The sequence below is a fragment of the Seriola dumerili genome, unplaced genomic scaffold (genome assembly GCF_002260705.1).
Source record: "Seriola dumerili isolate Sdu_G_001 unplaced genomic scaffold, Sdu_1.0 BDQW01000290.1, whole genome shotgun sequence".
NCBI classification, from domain to species: domain Eukaryota; kingdom Metazoa; phylum Chordata; class Actinopteri; order Carangiformes; family Carangidae; genus Seriola; species Seriola dumerili.
The window spans coordinates 1976450-2002855 of NW_019174545.1; the positions used below are offsets into that span (position 1 = coordinate 1976450).

A 26406-nucleotide genomic window follows, 5' to 3' on the forward strand; every position below is an offset into this window, starting at 1 on the left:
ATAAGAGAAGAGATAAATGACATCACACTAGATTTTGTTGTTAGAGAGAAAGGCGATACTGGTTAGTTTATCATATCACAGACGGTAGGTTATGTGTGTATATGTGTGTTTTTGTTGGTTGCTGTGGTGAACAGCAGTTTCTCATGTTTTTGTGTGTGTGGTGCGTGTGTGTGTGTATGTGTGCGCTCGAGTATCTATACCTCTCTCTCTGGTGGTTAGTGAACATCTGTTTTCTATAATTATCTCTCGAATTCTGTAGCTATGCCAATAATAGTCTCTTTCATTGTTCCTCTTGTGTCTCTTCCTTATCAGACTGAGATAGCCACTAGGGGACTGTTAACCATGCGGGTGCACAAGTCTCTATATCGCCTCCTCTCTCAGGAGGTAAGATATGTGTTTATTTAGCTCGGACTAGGGATTTGCCAACGAGAAACCGAAACATACTTTGGTACTAAGGTCGATGCCAAAATTTCTGAGAGATGTGTCAGGTACTGTCTTTTCTACAGTACATAGGTACGTGTAGATGTCGTTAGGTACCTGGAGATGCATTCTGGGGTATAACTGCTATGAGCATCCTTTTCTAACACTCAATCCTGAAGAAGAAGGGCAGGCAGGGAGGCAAACTTGGTATCGAGATATTTTGCACTTGACGGCGATCGCAGTGGACAAGTTTATGGACACCAAAAGCCATTATCGAAACGGGTGGAACAGAGCTTATTCCATATTGGAAGGAGGAACAGATCTCAAAACGTATTAAGCAGCTCAAAGACAACTATCCGAGTGCTGTACACATAATTAGGGTGATGAGTTCAGTTGTTACTTTTGTATTAACACATGTTCAAATGTTCATCGTCCTGAAATGTCTCGGTTATTGTTTGTAACTGCGCAGCAGTTGCTTGTTGTTGTAGCAAACACCCACACACAACATTCACAGCAAGGCTACGTTGATTGTTTAGGCTGATCCATAGGCAACAGCTTCCATATGTGAGCAATGAGTCACCAAACATTGCATGGTTTGTCAATACTGTTAACAAAGTCTGTGTTCCAAAATATATAATGCGTGGCTTTTAAATGAGCATTTTTCAGACCTGGTGTGTGGAGAGACGTGCACTGTGTGTGTGTTAAACACCTGTGCTGTGTGCGTATCTGTTGTATCTGTTTTTTTTCTTTGTGGTAGTTGATTGGTTATTGGAAACGCTAGTTTCATTGCATATGGTACGACCTACACCAAATTCCTGGTATTGTGTATCATCCTACGTATACAGCTATGTTTTTTTTTATTGCTATTATCACACTCTATTGTCTCTGCTATGCTTCTACTGATAATTGCCTGGTTTACTCTCGCGAGTCTGTCACCGACTGGTGTGTCCGTCTGTGTTTTGCCAGCATCAGCCAGGCAAAGTGGTTCCAAGCTGTGGAGCGGGCCCAAACAAGTGACCATGGCAGAGCTCAATGTCCGTCATCGGGGTACGTGGACTGCCAGGTTTTCCACCTACAGTGTGTATTCCTCTACTTCCTTTTTACTTACATTATATTGACTGTGTTCGCTTCTGTTTACTGCATAAGAATACATTTCCTTCCCTACACATGAAAAGACAAGATGCAAAACCTTTATATATTTTTGATTCTTGAATAGTGTAATTTTAATCTCTGATACTTGCCTGCTACAACTACATTTTTTTCTTGGAAAAGGGCACTTGTTCTTTGTGTGCAGCGCGTGATAGCCAGTATGTCTAGTGTGTTGTATGTGAAAGAGCACAGGATGCCATACTACACTGCTACCGAGTTATAGCAGTATAAGATAGTTTAAAAGTGAGGGAAGTGATAAAATACTTCTGATAAGCGTTCAGCTTGTATATGCCAATGCTATACCTCTCCATAACCTCACATATAGGAACAGGATGTCAACAGGTCTGTCTTTTTATTTGTGGAAAAATTTCACTAAATACCGTCAAATCAGTACTAAAACTTTACAGTGGTACTTGTATATATAAATTATACACCTGCGCAAATCGTTTACACTGATTATACATTTGAAGGCATATGGCTGACTCTGACTTTAAAGGAGATGCAATTATTTCAAATCCCTTGAACACCAAACTAATCTCAAAGTCCATGGGCCAATGGCACAGTCCCCAAAAGTGTTTTTGGGATTGTCATGTCATGTCAGACATATGAAAAAGTTGGTAGGCATACAATTTCTCTTTTTTTTAATGGACTATGGGCCTGGGAATAAAATGGGTTGATTGGATTGATTGATTGATTGATTGATTTGATTGAATTGATTGATAGAATGATCTTTTTTCACAGTGAGTGAGTAGAGAAGAAATTATATGATTCAGTGAGAGAAGTGTGGATGAGTGGTGTTCATTGAAAAATGTCATCAGCCTGTGATGAAGGATGGCGGCATGACCAGCTATTCTCAAGATGAAATGGATTGGTATGATGAGAGTAAGGAGCATTACAAATACAAATGTTTTTACTTGCAATTCAGTGGTAATGTTAGTTGAAAAGAGGACTGAGTTGAGCTGCTTGGTGGTGACTTTTTGGGTGGGACTGTAGAATGGTTGAATACTCAGCTTCATAGTTGCCATAGGGGAGGCCAGGGGCGTGTGTTAAGGGAAATTAGGGTGAAGGAAGGGCGGTGGGAGGGCTTTAGCTTAGCAAGAGTGGCACTGGGCTTAGAGGGTATTTTGGTTAGATGTGAGGTGGGCTTGTTATTGGCGTGGACTGATGGGGCTCTCTGTTAGTGTTGTGATGGGGGAGAGGTGGATTTGGCAGTTGCTGTTTGAGTCTTAATTGCAGGATTTCAGTGTTTGTAAAAGGGGGGTCACGGCGTTGCCCTTACACTCCCCTCTCCCCCTCTCCCCTTCTCCTCCCGTCTCCCACGCAGCTGTCATTCACCCGGTTGTGAGTTAAATGAGCTGTAATGAAGCATGTTGCCCTTACCTCTATACACACACACACACACACACACACACACACACAACACCACCACACACACAGACATGCCATACACACATGCATACACACCAGCTCACATAACATCCCATGACAAACCAGGCTCCCCTTGCCTCCACAATGCTTCCCCTCCATTTACTCACTCCATCAGGGGTCCTGTCTGTGTATACGTGTGTGTGTTTTTGCATCTGTTTGTGTGTGCGTCTGTGCTGTAGCAGAGCGTACGTTTCTGTTATCCTCAGAAAACAACAGTCAGGGGAGGATGGTTTGAGTAAGGGTGTGTGTGTCTTCCTTGTTTTATCTAGACTCTGTGTATGCATGTTAGTGTGATCAAGTGTGACATGTGGGTTGTGTTTATGTTTGATTGTTTGGCAGGCGAGCCAACTCAGGAAATTGGAGTGTGTGCGTGTGTGTGTGTGTGTGTCTGTGTGTCTGTGTGTGTCTGTCCGTACAGGCAGGCATGGGGGCTGAGGCTAAAAGACTATTTTGTTGTGTTGCTTTCCACATTCATATGGCAGGACGCAGAGAGTGAAGGATGGATAGAGAGGAAAAGAGAAGGCGGAGGCTCAGGAGAGGGGGAGTGGGTTAGTCAATTAGGTGAGATAAAAGTCGGTTTGACCTTCACCACTCCTTCCACCCCTGCCGAGTCACCCCCTGTGCCCCCCTTCTCCTCTCCTCTCCCTCCTTCCTCTCCCTCCCTGCGGCGAATCAGTGAGCTTGGATTCCCGCCGGCTACGTGTCTGAGGAGGCAAATAATGATGTTTTGGAACACAAAGGCATTTCACGCTCAGACGAGCGCCTGATTTGGTGTGAAAGAGAGAGCAGGGCTGCCAGCCAAACTCTCTCTCCCTCCTTTCACCTCTTCTCTCCTTCTCTCCTCCCCTCTCCACTCAGCCGCCTCACACCCTCACAAGACCTGACAGTGGCAGGCAGCAGCTGGGGCTCTCGGCTCTCTCCCCCTACTTCTCCGTCATTCCTCCTTTCCTCCCCCTCTTCTCCCACCACATCCTCCGGGCTCTGGGCTGTGAATCCCAGCTGTCAGTATTGTTCAGTGTTTGACCTCGGAGGGAGGAGGGGGTGTTGTTGTGTGTGTGTGTGTTGTGTGTGTGTGGTTGTGTGTGTGTGTGCTGTGTGTGTGGTGTGTGTGTGTGTGTGTGTGTGTGGTGTGTTGGTGTTTTGGTGTGTTGTGTGTTTGGTCGTGTGTGAGGCTGTGTGTAGGGGGAGAGGATGTGTTCACTGCCTTGTAGATTGCAGCAGCTTGTTGAGATGGTGTAAACCCAGGCGCTGAAGAAACTGTTCCCATCTGTTGAAGACTTCAATAAGCCAGAAATCTATATTGATTAGGTTACAGAGTGCTATTGATTCTTACCTATTGATGCCTTTAACTGACACATGAGGTTTTGGAGTCAAGTGTCAGTGTTTTGCACCTTTAAAAGCAGCTACATTATAGCTTTTTTTGTCTACATCCAGTGAGCTCACCGTCTCATCTTTTTAGTACTTGCCAACATGAATGCTGATTCTAGCAGCACAGTCCACTAACTTAGGTTTGTTTTCCAAGGCTAAACTGCTGGTGAACACACTGCTCCTTTTTAGTGGCAAATCAAAACTTTATTTTGTATTTGCAGTATATTGCGAGCTTTAAACTAAGAACACCTCAAGAAGACTCAGCTTTGTGTTGCAGCATCCCTGAATGTTCCCCATTTTTTTTATCAACTCAACTTACATCACCTTTCTCTGTCTGTTTTTTCTCTCTGTCTTAAAGCAGCAGCATCTATCCCATAACCATGGTGGTCCCCAGTGCCCTCACCCTCACCCTGCTGGTCTCCACCCCTCTCAGCTGGGTGGTTCAGCTGGCCTCCTGGCCTCTTTCAGGGAGCACTTTGGTGCTGTTCCTCCCCATCTGGTGGGAAAAGACGGTGGTGATAAAAAGCCCCACCTGTCCGGCAGACGCACAACACTGGAGGACCTGAGCACCTGAGAGGTGAACAGACACACCCTCCAGCACAGAAACATTTCCTAAAATTGTTATGTAATTAGTTTGTGAAAACTGAAGTTTGTGAATAACTGAATTATAATGTCACTCAACTTGTATTCAACTGTGTATTATCAAAGATGCATTATTTTAGTGTCTTTATTGTTTACTTCCTTCTAAAGTTTAGGTTCTTTTAGTTATAATTATAATGAAATGCACAAAACATTTCCAATTCATTCTCCTTCCTATCTTTTTTTTGTTTTCTGCTTCTGCTGAACACCCACCCGTGGACCTCCACCACATCCATGAATTTCCAATGGCAATAGAGCGAGAGCCTGGCACAGTAAATACTTTTCTCTTTCTTGGTCTGAGTATTTTGACAAACCACTCACTTTATTTTGTTGGGGAATTTGACTTCGTTCTTAGATGCTGTTTACATGGATGGATGTCTGTGGGATTAGTAAACTCTACTCAAACCCTGCTCTAAATAAACTACATTTAATGTACATATAGCAAATAAAAGTAATGATGTAATTGTTTGAACTTACTGCGCTTATGAAATTATCGACATGTTGTTATGCAGGAAAAACAGCAAAAGCTAAAAAAAATAAAGACATAGACAAGGTGGTCTTGTGCAAACCATTTAATTTTCAAACGTTTCACACAATATTTAAAAAGGCACATTTATTCTAAGTGACATGAAAAATTTAGACTTGGAATTCGTAACTTCATGTAAGCTGCACCTATTGCTGAGGCAGGCTCATTTTGTCATTTTTATTGGAAATGCATTTTATTATCCATTTTTTTTGCTGCTGTAGTGAACCAATTCCCCTTAGGGACCAATGAAGTTCATCTCACCATGTTATTATGTATATAAAACCACCTTGCAGTTTTTTACCACTTTTTTCCACAATAGCTTTCATTGTTGAAGGCGTATTTTTGATTGTCAGTTTCAAAGTGTGTGTGTGTGTGTGTGTGTGTGTGTGTGTGTGTGTGTGTGTGTGTGTGGTGTGTGTTATGTGTGCTTTGGGGATCTCTCAGGAGAGAGCTTTGGCCTGCCTGTTTAGTTCTGCTCTAGATCTGCTCTGAACTGTTAGGTTTCCTTTCTCCTCCAAATGAGCTTTTTAGCATGGTCACACACACGCGCACACACACACACACACGCACACACACTTACATATACAGACATGCGCACACACACACTCCTCCAGCCTAGCCTGCATTGTTGTGCCTATTTAACACTTCAGTGAGCAGATTACCCCCCCCACACACACACACACACCCCCACCCACCCCCCACGCCCCTGATCCCGCGCTTAAAGACTCTCATTGTGTTTAATATCACCACCACTGAGAGGGGAGGCTTGGGAAAGGGTGGGGGGTGGGGGGGTGGGGGGGGTGAGGGAGCAGCAGTCATATGACACTGAGCTTGTGTGTGTGTGTGTTTGTGTGTGTGAGAGAGAGGAGACTATGCTAAAAGCGAACAGGGGAGGGATTGGAGGGGGGGAAATTGCTTATGTTTTGCGGGTCAGTGCTCCTGTGCTCAGCTCACTAAAACCTTTCAGTAAAAGGGGAGGAGGTGGGAGGGAGGAGGAGGGGAGGGCGTGAAGGAAGGGGCCTTTGGCAGAATACAGATTTTCAGCCCCCCCATTGCCTCTCTTTCTCTCCCTCATCTCTTGTCACCCTTTCTTCTCCTCCACATCTCACAACCTCCCTCCATCCTCTCTGTCCTCTAATCTCATCCCCTCCCTTTCCCCTTTTTTCTCACCATCCTCCCATGTCCTCCTTCTAGCTATTCCTCCTTCATTTACCCTTTCTTCTCCCTCAAAGCCCACTCCCTTGCTAGATATGTGCACGCGCATGTTGTGTTTGTGTATGTTGTCATGCACATTTTCATTGACAGGCTGAGACTATAATGGACCTCAACATGAAGCTTTAATCCATTAACAATAGGATCGGTTGGTCAGGAGGCCAGAGGGGGGCAGCTCTGGTGTGTGTGTGTGTGTGTGTGTGTGTGTGTGTGTGTGTGTGTGGTGGTGTGTGTGTGTGTGTGTGTTTTTGTGTGTGTGTGTGTGTGTGTCTAGTCTTGGACACAGAGGGGCGCATGAGTGTTATGCAAGTAAACACACACAGACAGTCTGTTAACACTTGATAATCCACAGGGCTTTCACAGTCAATTACACATTGCACGCACACACACGCACACACACACACAAATACACACACACATACTGCAGCCAGTGCAACTTGTCAGAGCCAGGAGAGGGAGCACTGATAGATTTTGAGAGCCACTTAAAGTAATCATCAACTTCACACAGGCGTGTGTTTGTGTGTGGCTGTGACTGGCATTGGTCAAGTGAGAAAAGAGGTTGCTGTTAGTACTGAAGTGTTAGTGCTACTTAATTCATGCTTCTGTGAACTATTAACCTATTTGCAAGTAAGAGTCTGTTTTTCTAAACCTGCTCTACACATAGCTGAATAGCTTGTAATTAAGTGGTAGATGGATCAGACGATCCACTGAAACTCATGAATGCACACACAACAAGCACAACTGAATTGTAAATTGTCTCACCTCTGCAAATCCATTGTTTTTTTTCTTCTTTGTCCTTCAACTCTCCTTCCTCTCTCTTTTTCTATTTTTCTACCTACACTACCTATCATCTTTCTTTAATCTCTCCTCCCTGTGTGCTCCTATTTTCACTGTTCTGTCCTTCTACTCCTCCTCTCTGCTTTCATCTGCAGAGTAAACTCATTGCTGCCAGAAAGTCTTAGGACTCAGTAAGCGTCGCAACGGACCTGAGTTTCCGAACGACACAAAAGAACGCAAGGCGGATGACAAGGACTCCAGCCACTATGTAAGAAATGGTTCTGTTGTCTGTGTGTGTGTTGTTGTGTGCAATTGTGCAAGTGAGGAAACATGCATTTTGAGTGTTTTGTTTCGAGTGATGTTCACTTTGGTATTAATCTTGACTATTCACTTGTAGTTCCTTGTAACAGTCTGTTTTTTCAGCTAATAAAAGGACAAGGAATTTGTGACAATCTTCTGTTAAAGAAATTTACCAGATGGAATGTGAAGGGAGAGAATATTTAATGGTGAGCTAACTGATGGTCTGTCTTTGCAGGAAGCGACGGGGAAGAAAAGTGATGATAATTTAGTGGTGGATGTCTCAAATGAGGTCAGTTGTTTTGATTTTTTTTTTTTTTTTTTCAGTTTGTTTGTTAATAGTTTGACAATTGTGGTTTTTTCCCATGGAGGGAATGTAAAAAAAATAAATGACAGGCATCACAGTATGTGTGGGGGATGTCGTTCTATGAATTGACTTAATAATATTCACAGTTGTCCATGGGACTGAAATGTTCTATCTAGGAAAATGCCAACATCACTTTTGTACAGTGATTTTTTTTCTCGGCGTAGTTCACCCGAATCCTTGTCCCTTCACCAGGATCCAGCCTCTCCCTCGTGGCACAACCTCTCCCCTCACCTAGAGAGAATGGCCTGGGATAAAGCACGTCTTCTCAAAGAAAGACCCCTGTAGTCCAGCCTCTACTGCATCATCCAGCTAGCTCCTCCTCCCTCAAGTCCAAAGAGACGGCAATGGTAGGGATGGATAAGACAAATATTTTTCAGATTTTCAGCATATAGTTGGATAAACTAGGTGGATGGATTGATAGATTGTTTGAATACATATGTCCAGTAGTTACATTCTTTGTGTATTTCTGAAGTGTCTCTCTCTCTGTGGCAGCGACATAAGGCAGGCAAACCTGGGCTAAAGTCAAGCACCCCACACCTAGAGGTGACTCCACCCTTGGTCCCGAGCTCCAGCACCTGGAATTCGGCCAAGTCTGTCCAATGACTCCCCTCCATGGAGATACCACATCCACTATTATAAGCCGTATAAACATTTGTAATTGAATGATATGATAGGTTGTGTTATTTTAATATTTTGAGATTTTTCCAAAGTAAAGGTGTGCCATGAAGAACAATTGGTGACCTCCAAGCTTACAACAACAGTTCATTTTTGGCAAGCAGGAAAAAGTAAGTCCTGCATGATTTAATCCAAAGCCGCTTGATTTTTGTGATAATGTGAATTTTCCCTGGAGACAAGTTAGAAAAGACAACTCATACCCCTGGCAAAACTCAAATATTAATTAACACAACCTATCATATCAATTAATTACAAAATGTTTATACGGGGCTTAACTAGGTGGATTGTGGTATCTCCATGGAGGGGGTTTGGACAGACTTGGCCGAATTCCAGGTGTGGGAGCTCGACCAGGGGGTGGAGTCACCTCTAGGTGTGGGGGTGCTGTGACTTTAGCCCAGTGTGCTGCCTTTCTCGCTGCCAACAGAGAGAGAGACACTTTCAGAATACAACAAAGTAACTACTGACATATGTATTTCAACATCTATCGAAATCCATCCACCTAGTTTATCCAAACTATATGCTAAAAATCTGAAAAATAATTTGGTCTTAATCCATCCTCCATTGCCAATCCTCTTGGACTTGAGGGAGGAGGAGTTTTTAGGTTTTATTGTTAGTGATGATGCAGTAGAGGCTGGACTAACAGGGGTCTTTCTTGAGAAGACGTGCTTTATCCAGGCCATTCTCTCTAGGTGAGGGGAGAGGTGTGCCACGAGGAGAAGGCCTGGATCCTGGTGAAGGGACAAGGATTCGTGAACTACCTCGAGAAAAAAAATCACTGTACAAAAGTGGATGTTGGCATTTTCACTAGATAGAACAATTTCAGTCCCATGGACAACTGTGAACTATATTATAGTCAATTCATAGAACGACATCCCCACACACTACTGTGATGCCTGTCATTTTAATTTTTTTACATCCCTCCCATGGGAAAAAACCAACAATTTGTCAAACTATTAACAAACAATCGAAAAAAAAAAAAAAAATCAAAAACATAAATGACCTCATTTGAGACATCCACTCACTAAATTACATTCACTTTTCTCCCCGTCGCTATCTGCAAAAAAGACAGACATCAGTTAGCTTCACATTAAATATTCTCTCCCTTCACTTCATCTGTGTAAAATTTCTTTAACAGAAGATTGTCACAATGTCTTGTCCTTTTATTAGCTGAAAACAGAACTGTTACAAGGAACTTACAAGTGAATCAGTACAAGATTAATACCAAAAGTGAACCATCACTTCGGAAACAAAACACTCAATATGCATGTTCCTCACTTGCACAATTGCACAACAACAACCAACAACACACAGACAACCCAGAAACCATTTCTTACAGTAGGTGGCTGGAGTCCTTGTCATCCGCCTTGCGTTTCCTTTGTGTCGTTTCGGAACTCAGGTCCGCGTGCGCGACGCTTATCGAGTTCCTAAGCCTTTCTGGCAGCAATGAGTTACTCTGCAGATGAAAGCAGAAGAGGAGGAGTAGAAGGACAGAACAGTGAAATAGGAGCACACAGGGAGGAGAGAGATTAAAGATAAGATGATGGGTAGTGTGAAGGTAGAAAAATAGAAAAAAGAGAGAGGAGAGTTTGAAGGACAACAGAAGAAAAAACCAATGGATTTTGCAGAGGTGAGACAATTTACAATTGGTAGTTTGTGTGATTTTTTGTGATGTGCTTCATGAGTCTCAGTGGATCGTCTGATACATCTACCACTAATTACAAAGCTATTCCAGCTATGTGTAGAAAGCCAGGTTTTTAAGAAAAACAGACTCCTTATTGCAAACTAGGTTAATAAGTTCACAGAAGCATGAATTAAGTATGCACTAACACTTCAGTACTAACAGCAACGCTCTTTTCTCACTTGCAATGGCCAGTCAACAGCCACACACCAAACACACGCCTGTGGAAGTGATGATTACATTAAAGTGGTCTCAATCTATCAGTGGCTCCCTCTCCTGGCTCTGACAAGTGCAAACTGGCTGCAGTAATGTTGTGTGTGTATTTGTGTGTGTGGTGTGCGTGTGTGTGCGTGGCAATGTAGTAATTGACTGTGAAAAGCCTGTGTGTATGTATCAAAGTGTAGTACAGAGCGTTCTATAAGTGTTGTTACTTGCATAACTCACTCATGCGCCCTCTCTGTGTCCCAAGACTAAGACACACACCACACAACAACACACACACCCACACACACACACACACACACACACACACACACACACACACACACACACACACACACACACACACACCAGAGCTGCCCCCCTCTGGCCTCCTGACCAACGGATCCTATTGTTAATGGATTAAAGCTTCATGTTGAGTCCATTATAGTCTCAGCCTGTCAATGAAATGTGCATACAACATACACAAACACACATGCGCGTGCACATATCTAGCAAGGGAGTGGGCTTTGAGGGGAGAAAGGGTAAATGAAGGAGGAATAGCTAAGAGAGGAGGAGCATGGGAGGATGGTGAGAAAAAAGGGGAAAGGGAGGGGATGAGATTAGAGGACAGAGAGGATGGAGGGAGGGTGTGAGAGTGTGGAGGAGAAGAAAGGGTGACAAGAGATGAGGGAGGGAAAGAGAGGCATGGGGGGGGCTGAAAATCTGTATTCTGCCAAAGGCCCCTTCCTTCACGCCCTCCCCTCCTCCTCCCTCCCACCTCCTCCCCTTTTACTGAAAGGTTTTAGTGAGCTGAGCACAGGAGCACTGACCCGCAAAACATAAGCAATTTCCCCCCTCCATCCCTCCCCTGTTCGCTTTTAGCATAGTCTCTCTCTCTCACACACACAAACACACACACACACAAGCTCAGTGTCATATGATGCTTGCTCCCTCAAGCTCCCTCACCCCCCCACCCCCCACCCCCCACCCCCCACCCTTTCCCAAGCCCTCCCCTCTCAGTGGTGGTGATATTAAACACAATGAGAGTCTTTAAGCGCGGAGGGATCAGGGGCAGTGGGGGGGTGGGGGTGGGGGTGTGTGTGTGTGTGTGGGGGGGGTAATCTGCTCACTGAGGTGGTGTTAAATAGGCACAACATGCAGGCTAGGCTGGAGGAGTGTGTGTGTGCGCATGTCTGTATTATGTAAAGTGTGTGTGCGTGTGTGTGTGTGTGTGCGCGTGTGTGTGACCATGCTAAAAAGCTCATTTGGAGGAGAAAGGAAACCTAACAGTTCAGAGCAGATCTAGAGCAGAACTAAACAGGCAGGCCAAAGCTCTCCCTGAGAGATCCCCAAGCACACATAACACACACACACACACACACACACACACACACACACACACACACACACACACACACACTTTGAAACTGACAATCAAAAATACGCCTTCAACAATGAAAGCTATTTGGGTTTGAAAAAGTGGTAAAAAACTGCAAGGTGGTTTTATATACATAATAACATGGTGAGATGAACTTCATTGGTCCCTAAGGGGAAATTGGTTCACTACAGCAGCAAAAAAAATGGATAATAAATGCATTTCCAATAAAATGACAAAATGAGCCTGCCTCAGCAATAGGTGCAGCTTACATGAAGTTACGAATTCCAAGTCTAATTTTTCATGTCACTTAGAATAAATGTGCCTTTTTAAATATTGTGTGAAACGTGTGAAAATTAAATGGTTTGCACAAGACCACCTTGTCTATGTCTTTATTTTTTTAGCTTTTGCTGTTTTTCCTGCATAACAACATGTCGATAATTTCATAAGCGCAGTAAGTTCAAACAATTACATCATTACTTTTATTTGCTATATGTACATTAAATGTAGTTTATTTAGAGCAGGGTTTGAGTAGAGTTTACTAATCCCACAGACATCCATCCATGTAAACAGCATCTAAGAACGAAGTCAAATTCCCCAACAAAATAAAGTGAGTGGTTTGTCAAAATACTCAGACCAGAAAGAGAAAAGTACTTACTGTGCCAGGCTCTCGCTCTATTGCCATTGGAAATTCATGGATGTGGTGGAGGTCACACGGGTGGGTGTTCAGCAGAGCAGAAAACAAAAAAAAGATAGGAAGGAGAATGAATTGGAAATGTTTTGTGCATTTCATTATAATTATAACTAAGAACCTAAACTTTAGAGAGGAAGTAAACAATAAAGACACTAAAATAATGCATCTTTGATAATACACAGTTGAATACAAGTTGAGTGACATTATAATTCAGTTATTCACAAACTTCAGTTATTCACAAACTAATACATAATAATTTTAGGAAATGTTTCTGTGCTGGAGGGTGTGTCTGTTCACCTCTCAGGTGCTCAGGTCCTCCAGTGTGTGCGTCTGGTCCGGACAGGTGGGGCTTTTTATCACCACCGTCTTTTCCCACCAGATGGGGAGGAACAGCACCAAGTGCTCCTGAAAGAGCCAGGAGGCCAGCTGAACCACCCAGCTGAGAGGGGTGGAGACCAGCAGGGTGAGGGGTGAGGGGCACTGGGGCACCACCATGGTTATGGGATAGATGCTGCTGCTTTAAGACAGAGAGAAAAAACAGACAGAGAAAGGTGATGTAAGTTGAGTTGATAAAAAAAATGGGGAACATTCAGGGATGCTGCAACACAAAGCTGAGTCTTCTTGAGGTGTTCTTAGTTTAAAGCTCGCAATATACTGCAAATACAAAATAAAGTTTTGATTTGCCACTAAAAAGGAGCAGTGTGTTCACCAGCAGTTTAGCCTTGGAAAACAAACCTAAGTTAGTGGACTGTGCTGCTAGAATTCAGCATTCATGTTGGCAAGTACTAAAAAGATGAGACGGTGAGCTCACTGGATGTAGACAAAAAAAGCTATAATGTAGCTGCTTTAAAGGTGCAAAACACTGACACTTGACTCCAAAACCTCATGTGTCAGTTAAAGGCATCAATAGGTAAGAATCAATAGCACTCTGTAACCTAATCAATATAGATTTCTGGCCTTATTGAAGTCTTCAACAGATGGGACAGTTTCTTCAGCGCCTGGGTTTACACCATCTCAACAAGCTGCTGCAATCTACAAGGCAGTGAACACATCCTCTCCCCCTACACACAGCCTCACACACACCAACACACCAACACACCAACACACCAACACACACACACACACACACACACACACACACACACACACACACACACCCACACACACACACACACACACACACCCACACACACACACACACACACACACCCACACACACACACACACACACACACCCACACACACACACACACACACACACCCACACACACACACACACACACACACCCCCTCCTCCCTCCGAGGTCAAACACTGAACAATACTGACAGCTGGGATCACAGCCCAGAGCCCGAGGATGTGGTGGGAGAAGAGGGGGGAGGAAAAGGAGGAATGACGGAGAAGTAGGGGGAGAGAGCCGAGAGCCCCAGCTGCTGCCTGCACTGTCAGGTCTTGTGAGGGTGTGAGGCGGCTGAGTGGAGAGGGGAGGAGAGAAGGAGAGAAGAGGGTGAAAGAGAGGGAGAGAGAGTTTGGCTGGCAGCCCTGCTCTCTCTTTCACACCAAATCAGGCGCTCGTCTGAGCGTGAAATGCCTTTGTGTTCCAAAACATCATTATTGCCTCCTCAGACAGTAGCCGCGGGAATCCAAGCTCACTGATTCGCCGCAGGGAGGGGAGGAGGAAGGAGGGAGAGGAGAGGAGAAGGGGGGCACAGGGGGTGACTCGGCAGGGGTGGAAGGAGTGGTGAAGGTCAAACCGACTTTTATCTCACCTAATTGACTAACCCACTCCCCCTCTCCTGAGCCTCCGCCTTCTCTTTTCCTCTCTATCCATCCTTCACTCTCTGCGTCCTGCCATGATGAATGAAAGCAACACAACAAAATAGTCTTTTAGCCTCAGCCCCCATGCCTGCCTGTACGGACAGACACACACAGACACACAGACACACACACACACACGCACACCACTCAATTTCCTGAGTTGGCTCGCCTGCCAAACAATCAAACATAAACACACCCACATGTCACACTTGATCACACTAACATGCATACACAGAGTCTAGATAAACAAGGAAGACACACACACCCTTACTCAACCATCCTCCCCCTGACTGTTGTTTTCTGAGGATAACAGAAACGTACGCTCTGCTACACACAGACGCACACACAAACAGATGCAAAAACACACACACGTATACACAGACAGGACCCCTGATGGGAGTAAATGGAGGGGAAGCATTGGTGGAGGCAAGGGGAGCCTGGTTTGTCATGGGATGTTAGTGTGAGCTGGTGTGTATGCATGTGTGTATGCATGTCTGTGTGTGTGTGTGTGTGTGTGTGTGTGTGTGTGTGTGTGTGTATAGAGGTAAGGGCAACATGCTTCATTACACTCATTTAACTCACAAACGGGGTGAATGACAGGCTGGCGTGGGAGACGGGAGGAGAGGGGGAGAGGGGGAGAGGGGAGTGTAAGGGCAACGCCGTGACCCCCCTTTTACAAACACTGAAATCCTGCAATTAAGACTCAAACAGCAACTGCCAAATCCACCTCTCCCCCCATCACACACTAACAGAGAGCCCCATCAGTCCACGCCAACTAACAAGCCCACCTCACATCTAACCAAAATACCCTCTAAGCCCAGTGCCACTCTTTGCTAAGCTAAAGCCCTCCCACCCCCTTCCTTCACCCTAATTTCCCTTAAACACACGCCCCTGGCCTCCCCTATGGCAACTATGAAGCTGAGTATTCTCAACCATTCTACAGTCCCACCCAAAAAGTCACCACCAACAGCTCAACTCAGTCTCTCTTTTCAACTAACATTACCACTGAATTGCAAGTAAAACATTTGTATTTGTAATGTCTCCTTACTCTCATCATACCAATCCATTTTCATCTTGAGAATAGCTGGTCATGCCCCATCCTTCATCACAGGCTGATGACATCTTTTCAATGAACACCACTCATCACACTTCTCTCACTGAATCATATAATTTCTTCTCTACTCACTCACTGTGAAAAAGATCATTTCTATCAATCAATCAATCAATCAATCAATCAATCAATCAATCAATCAATCAACCCATTTTTATTCCCAGGCCCATAGTCCATAAAAAAGAGAAATTGTATGCCTACCAACTTTTTCATATGTCTGACATGACATGACAATCCCAAAAACACTTTTGGGGGACTGTGCCATTGGCCCATGACTTTGAGATTAGTTTGGTGATCAAGGGATTGAAATAATTGCATCTCCTTTAAAGTTCAGAGTCAGCCATATGCCTCAAATGTATAATCAGTGTAAACGTATTTGCGCAGGTGTATAATTTATATTACCAGTACCACTGTAAAGCTTTAGTACTGATTCTGACGGTATTTAGTGAAATTTTTTCCACAAATAAAAGACAGACCTGTTGACATCCTGTTCCTATATGTGAGGTTATGGAGAGGTATAGCATTGGCATATACACAGCTGAACGCTTATCAGAGTATTTTATCCTTCCCTCACTTTTAAACTATCTTATACTGCTATACTCGTGTAGCAGTGTAGTATGGCATCCTGTGCTCTTTCACATACAACAACACTAGACATACTGGCTATCACGGCTGCACACAAAGAACAAGTGCCCTTTTCCAGAAAAAAAAATGTAGTTGTAGCAGGCAAGTATCAGAGATTAAAATTACACTATTCAAGAATCAAAATATAAAAGGTTTTGCATCTCTGTCTTTTCATGTGTAGGGAAGGAAATGTATTTCTTATGCAGTAAACAGACATGCAGACACAGTCAATATAATGTAAGTAAAAAGGAAGTAGAGGAATACACACTGTAGGTGGAAGACCTGGCAGTCCACGTACCCCGATGACGGCATTGAGCTCTGCCATGGTCACTTGTTTGGCCCGCTCCACAGCTTGGACCACTTGCTGCTGATGCTGCAAAACACACAGACACACACAGTCTGGTTGAAGACTGAGAGTAAAAGGCAGATTTATCAGTAGAGCTAGCAGAGACAACTAGAGTGTATAAATAGCATAAAAAAAACATAGTCTGTAGTAGGGATGTCACAATACCAGGAATTTGGTAGTCAGTACCAATAGCAATGAAATTCTACGATTCTCAATACCAAATTCAATACCACAGAAAAAAAACAGATATCAACAGATACTGCTACACACACAGTGTGTTAACACACACAAGTGCACGTCTCCACCACACCCATGGTCTGAAAATGCTCATTTAAAAAGCCAGCATTATATTTTGACAGACTGTACAGTAATGACAGTAACCTGCTAATGTTTTGAGCTCATTGCTCACATTATGAGCTGTTGCTATGTCAGCCTAAACAAGCTAACGTTAGCCTTTGTGAATGTTGTGTGTGGGGTGTTGCTACAACAAAAGCCAACTGTCGCAGTTATCAAACAATAACCGAAACATTTCAGGACATGAACATTTTGAACATGTTGTTAATACAAAGTTAACAACTGAAACTCATCACCCTGAATTATGTGTACACATCCGGATGTCTGTCTTTGAGCTGCTTAGATACGTTTGAGGTGTTTCCTCCTTCCAATTGGAATGCTCTGTTGCACCGTTTTCATAATGGCTTTTGGTTGTCCATAACTTGTCCCTGCTGATGCGCGTCAAATGCAAAATATCTCCATACACCAGTTTGCCTGCCTGCCTGCCTTCTTCTCTTCAGGTTTGATGTTAGACAAGGATGCTCATAGGGTTATATCCCCAAAGAATAGCATCTCAGGTACCTACGACATCTACAGTACCTATGGTACTGTAGAAAAACAAGTACCGACACATTCTCAGAATTTTGGCATCGACTTAGTACCAAAGTATTGGTTCTCGTGGCATCCCTAGTCTGTAGCTAAAAGTCACACATACTTACCTCCTGAGAGAGGAAGGGAATGACTTGTGCACAGATGGTGTTTAGTCTCTTGGCTATCTCAGTCTGATGAAGGAAGAGACACACAGAGACAGAAAGAGACTTAATTGTTAATAGCATAATTACATTCATTTAGAAAGACAGATGTTCACTAACACCAATAAAGTAATACAAGCGCACACATACACACACACACGCACTCACACACACAAAAACATTGAAAACTGCTGTCACCACAGCAAACCAACAACAAACACACATATACACAATACCTACCAGTCTGTGATATGATAACTACACTTATCCACTTCTCTCTACACAAAAATCTAGTGTGTGTCATTTTCAGCGTCACTAACACACACACACACACACACACACACACACACACACACACAGTATGATGAGATTTTCCTTTCTAATCATGAGTGTGAGCTCAAGTTTCTCTCTTGCCTGTTGTATTTCTTTCACTCTCTCTATGCTCTGTGCTCTTGTCCCTCTTCCCATCAGCACTTCAACATAATCTCATCAGCTACTAACTTCATTTGCTCTCACCCGGTATCCATGCCAACACATCCGCCTGCCCCCCAAACCCCCGGAGTTGGCTACAATTGGCTGAAACCAGATACCCCCACAGTGGCATTAAATCAGATAAGGGAACTCATATTACATATCATCCAATCAAATTGATACGAAGAAGGCCAGGGTGAAGAGGGAATTGGAGGAGCCATGAAACATAGTAATGGCTCATCAGACACACAACCCATATAAATAGATACATAGACACATGCTGGATGTGAAAACTTCAAAAGGGATATTTATTGTTATGTGAAAAGATGGATGATTTTCATTATTATGGGATGAAAACTAATGATACTTATGGCTTGTGAAAACTTTTTAAAACTCAGCCATGGTCATCAAGCTAAAAAGACATGTTTACATGTTGTAAAGCACATAGCAACAATCTGTGGGTATTTAACTGACCCAACAATTACTTTACCTGGTGTAGAAATAACTGGTTACAATGATTCGTTCCCCCTTTTTACAGTAATCACTAATAATATATAGAACTTCCTCTTTCCAAGAGACTTTACATTGCATAGGGTTAAGAGACCTACATTGCTCCAGTTTCCAATCTAAATTTTGAAATTTGTACTGATATGTCAGTTTCCCTCTACCAACCGCCATGCAAGAGATTTGTGGAAAATCCTGCAATTCCTTTGTTATTAAAAGGTCAAGAGTATACAGACATGCAAGCAACTCTGTGAGACTGGACTTAAACACAATGGCGCTTTGAGCTAAATGCTAACACATTGTAGTTAAGCAAGTTAGCACATTAACATTTGCTACTTAGCACTTAACACATAACTACAACTGTAGATGATGGCAGTGTAGATATTTGGTCATAAACCACAGTATTAGACAAATAAAAATTTTGACCTGATGATGTCAGACGAGAGGTCAAAGGATCCAAACTTTAACAATTCACCCTGAGGGGGACAAGAATTTCATGACAACCCATCCGATAGTTGTCAAGATATTTCATATTACAAATGTCCACCTCACGGTAGAGGAAAAGTCAGAGGACGTGGTTCATCTTCTAGAGACAATGAATGTCTGTACAAAATTTCATCTCAGTCCATCCAGTAGCTGCTGAGATATTTCAGTCTGGACCACAGTGAGGGACACTGTCATCCCTAAAGCCATGCCACTAGCTCTAAGTATTATTTAATGGGTTTGATCATTCCTGAAGAGCTGACATTGTGAAGACCCCCTCTTTAGCTTGAGCATACTTGCTCTCACTGGACCTCTCTGTCACACACACACACACACACACGCACCTACCAACTCACAAACAACTGAGCCTGCCACAGTTCAGCCAATTATTTATTTGTATGAGCTAAATAAAGTACTAATCTATTCAAAACAACTACTGAAGTAAACAAGTATCTGCTTCACCTGCAATATAACTTAAAAAAAAAAAGAAAATTCTTGGCAAGGTTCACATTACACGACACTACCCAGAAGAATTTAAATAAGGTGGTTAGGTTAAAGTAAGTAAAGATATTAGTAAAAAGAAAAATCGAGGTAAGTTAATATGGAATAGTGAACACTAAACACAATCAATTACACTATAAATAACTGACTTCAGGATCAAAGAGAATATGGAGCTATTAGCCTTCTGAGCACTTGTAGTTCTGTTTGCCATCTATATCTGCATGTGTGACTGCATATGACACACAATATGATATGTTTAATAAGGATTTGATAAGGTGAAAAGCTTAACATGCACATTTACACATCTGGGTAGACTGGAGTCTATTCTAGCTGCATAATGTGAAGAGCTATCAATGGACACTTGTACATCTGTGTACAAGTGTCTTACAGTGCTTATAATGGAGAGCTACATTTCTATATTGTGCGACAAACCAGGCTGCTGGTGACACACAGCTGGTGTGATGTTTGTATTTAAATGTGCAGCATTTATGTGACATGCCTTGCCATTATTCTCAGTGTAAATATTGCACCGGATGTACCCATAACTTCAGCTTTTGCACAATTCATCAGCCTGAGAGACCTTAACACCAGAAACCTGCAGCCTGACCAGCTCATGAGTTGCTGTCTTCCGCATGCTGTAACTCAATCTCATAATGCCCAAATAATACTATGCCTAGAAAGCTATAAATAAAGAGCTATTTCAGGCAGACTATACCTGCACATCCATTCTCAGAATCCTGATTTGTAAGCCTATAATTAGGCTTGTATAAAGGCTCACTGATTAGGCTGTCTGAGAATAGTCTGACCAACTACTATCAGGTCAGCTCAGCTAATCTAACTAAGCTACCTGACAAAACTAACAAAGATCAAACAAATGAGGCTGTAATCCCTAAGCGAGGCACCATTACAGATCATGACTCAAGAACATTTTAAGCAAATAAAATAGAGGTAACAAAAACCCACAACTCATTTATCCTGGCACTTATAGCAAATTTTTCATCTCAGCTCATGAATAGCAACATTGGAGAATTGCTATGATGCACAATCCACTTCATATAATTGAGAGAGCAGGTAAACAAAAGTTGAGGATACGGAGAGAAGATGCAAGTATACACACACAATGTGCTTACAGAAAACAGGCTTCCTATTACACATATAATTGGAGCATTATTGTCTCTCTACATGCAAACACACACCCGTACTTCCCCAGCAGGAGGTGGGTTGTTAGTCTGTATCCCCCGTACCCCCCGCACGCAGAAGCTTGTTGCTCTGACAACTGCAGCCCCAAGCTAATGACCTCCCCTGGAGCTTTAGTGTGTGTGTTAGAGTGTGTGTAAGTGTTTGTGTGTGTGTGGACAATAGGAAAGAGATGCAGCTCCCTCACAATAAAAGAACAGTAGCTTCACATGGGCATAAAACGAAAGAGGAGCCAAGAAAAGAGAAACAAGGGTGGGGGTGTAGCTCAAGAAAGAAGAGATCCCATGATTGTAAATGGAGAGTGAGAAAGGCAGAAAGAAAAGGAGAGAACTTGGGGTATAAAAAGGGGAGAATAACACAAGAGGAAAAAGGAGATCATGAGAAAAAAACCTAAAGGAAGGGAGTGTGAAAGAGTCAGAGACACATCCCCACTCTTCAGTGAAGCAGCCAGGCCAATCCACCTCCAATTTCCTCTGGTCTGACTGGTCGATAGCTGTGGTAATTACTGGTAAACGCTCTGAGCCCTGCGACAGTCCTGTGGGGAAATGCGTGTGTCTGTGTGCATGAGAGAGAGTGAGAGAGTTTTCCTCCTCATCCATGTGTCTACATACTTAACCATGTGACCATGTTTGCCTTTGCATGTGAATAAACACTTTTTGTGTTTGTGTGTACATTATTGTGCATGTGTCCAATTTTCCACGTCCTTGTGTGCTTGCAAACATTTCTTATGGTTGTACATAAGTGCCCTTTGCTTTCTGTTTGTGTGTGTAAATTACAACAGGTAAGAGTGTTTTGTGTTCCCACACTTGTGTATCTGCCTTACTCAAGTGTGTGTGTGGTGCATTTTTGCCTCTCTGCTTCCAACACAGGGAGCTCCACGCCACGGTCTCTCCTCTCCTGGCTTCACCGTGATCGATTCCTCTGCCCTCCCCAGCCCTGCCCCTCTAATGTAATAAAGCAGGCCGCTCTCCTAGACAGCACCAATCAATCTACAGAGCCATTCATCCTGCCTCTGGGCTCAGCCGGCCGGCCCTAACTGGGGAAATGGAGACAGAGCCCCATCGATCACAAACACACACACACACACACACACACACACACACACACACACACAGGGATACAGTAGAACACACACACACAAATGAATGAACACCCAAATGCATTTGTGCACACACAAGGACATGTCAACAGGCACACACACCAAATACATCAAAATCCTTGCCATGAGAGCACGAGAGAGAATGATAGAGAGAGAATGATAGAGAGAGACAGAGAGAGAGAGAGAGAGAGAGAGAGAGAGAGAGAGAGAGAGAGAGAGAGAGAGAGAGAGAGAGAAAGAGACAAACAGGAAGATGAAGACAATGGACAAGAGGCAGACGGATAAGCATCCATACCTGTTTGTGCATTTCGATGTTTAGGCCATAAGACATCTCATAGTACTGAGAGGAGAGAAAGTCAAATGGTTCAGTTAGTGAGAGGAATTCTGAACCTTTGAAGAAAAAAAAAGCGGAAAGAACTAAGAAAATATGTGCAACCTTACAGATGAGGGTGTTTTATTTGGAAAACCAGGCATGCTGATCTCTTTTGGAATAGTGTCAAGACAGGTCATTCTCACAGAGCAATCAAACTACTTCTAAAATACAGAGCATCCTTTGTAGAAGTGTCACCATAGAGGTAATGTGGATAAGTATGTTTGCAAACAATTTAGAATGATATTCCTGTCTATTTTTTGTTTGTTTCTGTATCAGACTAAAAGCTTTAGGCACACACTAAGCCTCTTTTGACCTCTCGTAAAATGGCTTGATACTTTAAGCCTGCTATTAAGTTGAAAAAGTATGTTCTGTAACTTTTATTTCCATTGTATGCATCTTATTATGGTGTGCTCTTATGTTGTGCTCTTCTTCATTCATTATGTGCCAAATACACTCAAGTGCTTTTGACGATTCATTTAAGGATTCAGGTTTCAGGGTATTTTACTTTAGAAAGAACAGATAAATGCAGAACCTCATCTATTCAACCAAGTGAAATGTTTTGTTTGCTGAAATATTGAACGATATGCCTACTGACAAGTGCAAAGTTGAAACAGTCTAATCTCACACCATAATCATCTTCATTCACATGTCTGAGTGATGAAACTGCATTATAAAAGCAGGTGTTACTGTCAAGTTGCAGTTTTTCCATTATGCCTCTTTCCTTAATTCATTTAGATTTTTCACTTATAAGTCTTTGGAAAGATGAGAGTTCACAGTCAGCTCCAGAATTCATGAAGCTGTTAAGGACACAGCATTTTCCTCAAGGACAATTCAGCAGGGCGAACTGCAGTATTTGATGTGTGATGACATGAGGCAAATGAATTGAGTGCAAGGACCTCACCATGACATAGTGTCTCTGCATCTCCGTCTTTTCACTGGCCAGCTTCTCACACTCCAGTTTGAGACTGAAAAACACAATTCAAATTTGATCTTGTTCAACCCAAGTCCATCAGTTTAGTCCAGTACCTCAGTTTCCAACTGACTGAGAATTTTCACACACACACACACACACACATATATACATATATATATATATGTATATATATATATAATCATCAGCCCTTGTGAATAGATATTTTGTTGTTTTGGCCTTAGTTTTGCAGTATAAACACATTTCATTCCTGATCAATGAATATAAGCAAGTGTTTTGGACATAAACAGATGTGTGACCCTCTCTTTTTTGCCTAAAACAGCAAGTCAGACTAAGAATAAACAGTGAGGATGTTGAGCGAGCAATTTGTAGATCCCCCAGCTGTTTTCCTACAATACAAAATTAACAACAGTGAAGCATAAGATTTGGTAGACAAGCTATAGTCTCCTCTGATTCCTCATGCTTTTTGCTCATTGATTAAAGCACCCACAAACACAAAGACTAACCTAAACAGTGCGGGGCATAGAGCAAGTTTACAAGAGAATGAAAGTGAAATATAGATGACAATTCCTCCTGTCAACTTATGATAACCATTGTATGTCGGCTGTAGGATGTTTGGTTTAACCCTTCTTCTATGTATGTGTAAATCAGGAAGTGAATTCAAAACAAAGCAGCCTGTTTGTAGGTCAGGAGCCTTCACCTGTTGTGGCCAACCCTCCCTGACAACACAAATAAGTAAAAGCACATACACACAAAGCAAAGAAAAACACAACTGCACACATACTCAGGCAGTCTCTTTTCCCAACACACAACCACACATACACACACAGGGGAAAATAAGGAGTGATTTATGAAACCCTGAGCCCACACGCCACCCTCTGGCTCTCACCCATCACCAAGACTTAGACCTACCGCAGTGTAAGCGCTAACACTGATGCCTGGGGTCTGCTGCATGTGTGCACACACTTTTGTGTGTATGTGAACCTAATCCAGGTTTATGGGTTAGTATGAGGCCAGAGTTGGGGTTTTGTTCATTATGGTAAGGGGGATGACTGTGATTACTGTGAGGTTTAGTGTTAGAGGGTAGATGACAACGAGAAAATTGGCCATCTTGCCGTCCATAAAGACAGCGGAGCTTTCCATGTGAATGTGCATGTTTGTATTATCCACCTGTGGTACTGTGCCTGAAGAAACTGGAACTCCTCCTTGATGCGGTCCAGTGACTCTGGGATGGTGAACTTGAAGGGCTGGCCTGGAGCCTGGTGGGGCGTCTGACACACACACAAACACCACACACACACACACACACACACACACACACACACACACACACACACACAGGATTGTTAACATCACAGTGCCTCATTATGTGGCCTACAATATGCATTTGATCCTCTCCAGGCTCACATGTAATGTCAACAACTTTCAATTATTAGCCGTTATTAAACAAACAATATTATCAACCCCACGCTGCTGCTCTGGGCAGCTGCAGAGCCCAATTAACATCCTGAAGGCTGTTAAAACTAAGACAACAAGAGGCGTGGGTAAGACAAAGAGGTAGTGTTATCTCCCGGGCTATGGACACCCGGTTACAGCCAGGTAACTACTGTTGAAGCTGGAAGGGAAGAGACTTACCGGGTGTCGCCCCTGGGGAAACATTGTTATCTCCGGGAGGATACAACGGTTTCCTTCTTAAAACCCCGTTTCGAGGGATCCACTAGGGTACAATAAGGATGTGAGGTGCTCCAGATCAGGGAGACGAATCCATCCGCCGTTATTATTAGGACCAACTGTCGTTAATTTCAAACAAAACCGACAGCCCCCCGCTCCGTTCGAGTTCACCGACCGTTTAATGTGAATCCCTGCTCTTCTCTGTCTCTCGCTGTCTTTCGGTCGTTGTCTCTCCTCCGCTCCACCGGCAGCGCGGCCGTAAATCAACCGGAAAAGCACGGGAAACGGCTCATTAGCTGGAGGCAACTAAACGAAGGGGGAGGAGGAAGAGGGTATGAACCAGGTGAGAAATGAAAAGGCTGGAGCAACCTCAATCACTCCGGGGTATATTTTGTGTAGGATCCGATGTATTCCGAGTACAGAGAGACGACCAAACAAACAAATGAGCAAGAAATTCAGGCCAGTAGACCGTCAACAGACAGCCGCAAACTGTCGGCTCTCAGTCGGCGCATCAGAGACAAATCCACACAAGTTAATTGCAGTGAAGAGTTCCCACTTGACTCGCTGCGGTTGCTAGTTGGCGGTTGAACAGTCAACAAAAACAGAAATATTTACTTCCCCGCTGAGTTTGGATGCAAACCTGCGTCCAAAAAAGGTTTCAAGAAAAAAAAGAGAAAAAATGTTGTTCGTTTTGATAACAACAACTCCCACGGCAGCGACAGCAGTCCACCGTCTAGCTCTGCTTTACCTCAATGGCAACTTTCTCACGCGGTTTCACGCTCCCCGGCTAACCGAAACTGTGGGCCGGCCCACAAAACGGCTGTAGACCAATCAGAGCCACCGCTCCACGTGGGGATAACGATGTGGAGTACACAGCTGACCAATAGCCGCTCTGCAAACTGCCCCGAGTCTGTTGACCTGGTTGAGCTACGCGGATTCTGGCCAATTAGCGCGTAGAAAAAAGCTACCATTCCGGAGGCGCGCAGGGCGGGCAGTGCGGTGGGTGAAGGCTAGTCTCACCTGTCAATCAAAGTAACGTGGGCTCAGCAGGGTTGAAAATGCGCGCGTGCACACACACACAGAAGCGAATCAGCCCTCACACACACACAGAAACACAAATACTGTCTTTCTTAGTAGCTGCTGTGAACCTTCCTCACAAGTGTCACTGCAAATCAACTCAAATCTCTCTCTCCTTCTCTTCAATCTGTCTATGTAATAATATACAGTGTGCAAATGTATTTAATAGGACTTGAACTCACTTTATGTTCCACTTTTCTTAAAAGAAAAAAATATGTACTTATACTGCTCATCTGTTGCTCACTACCATAGACTGTACAGGCTATGCTCACTACATGTTCAAGCAGTTTGCTTTCATCTACATTCAGTCTAAAGGATGAGCCACAGAGATAGCTCAGTTTGCCTCATGTTTCCACTGGCATAGGAGTCCA

General features: G+C 43.4%; 1 protein-coding gene across 1 annotated transcript in view; it reads right to left on the bottom strand.

Annotated features, from left to right (window-relative positions):
- LOC111230811 (transducin-like enhancer protein 1) overlaps positions 1-25641 on the bottom strand; it is a 36034-nt gene extending 10393 nt beyond the window's left edge. The window contains exons 1-8 of the mRNA XM_022757648.1: positions 24923-25641; positions 24458-24558; positions 23258-23321; positions 22279-22323; positions 17696-17758; positions 16626-16730; positions 13104-13323; positions 12771-12787 (exon numbers count right to left, since the gene is read on the bottom strand). Coding sequence (XP_022613369.1) covers positions 12771-12787; positions 13104-13323; positions 16626-16730; positions 17696-17758; positions 22279-22323; positions 23258-23321; positions 24458-24558; positions 24923-24946 — 639 coding nt within the window. The 5' untranslated portion in view covers positions 24947-25641. The remainder of the gene's footprint in view (positions 1-12770; positions 12788-13103; positions 13324-16625; positions 16731-17695; positions 17759-22278; positions 22324-23257; positions 23322-24457; positions 24559-24922) is intronic.
- Positions 25642-26406: the final 765 nt, after the last annotated feature.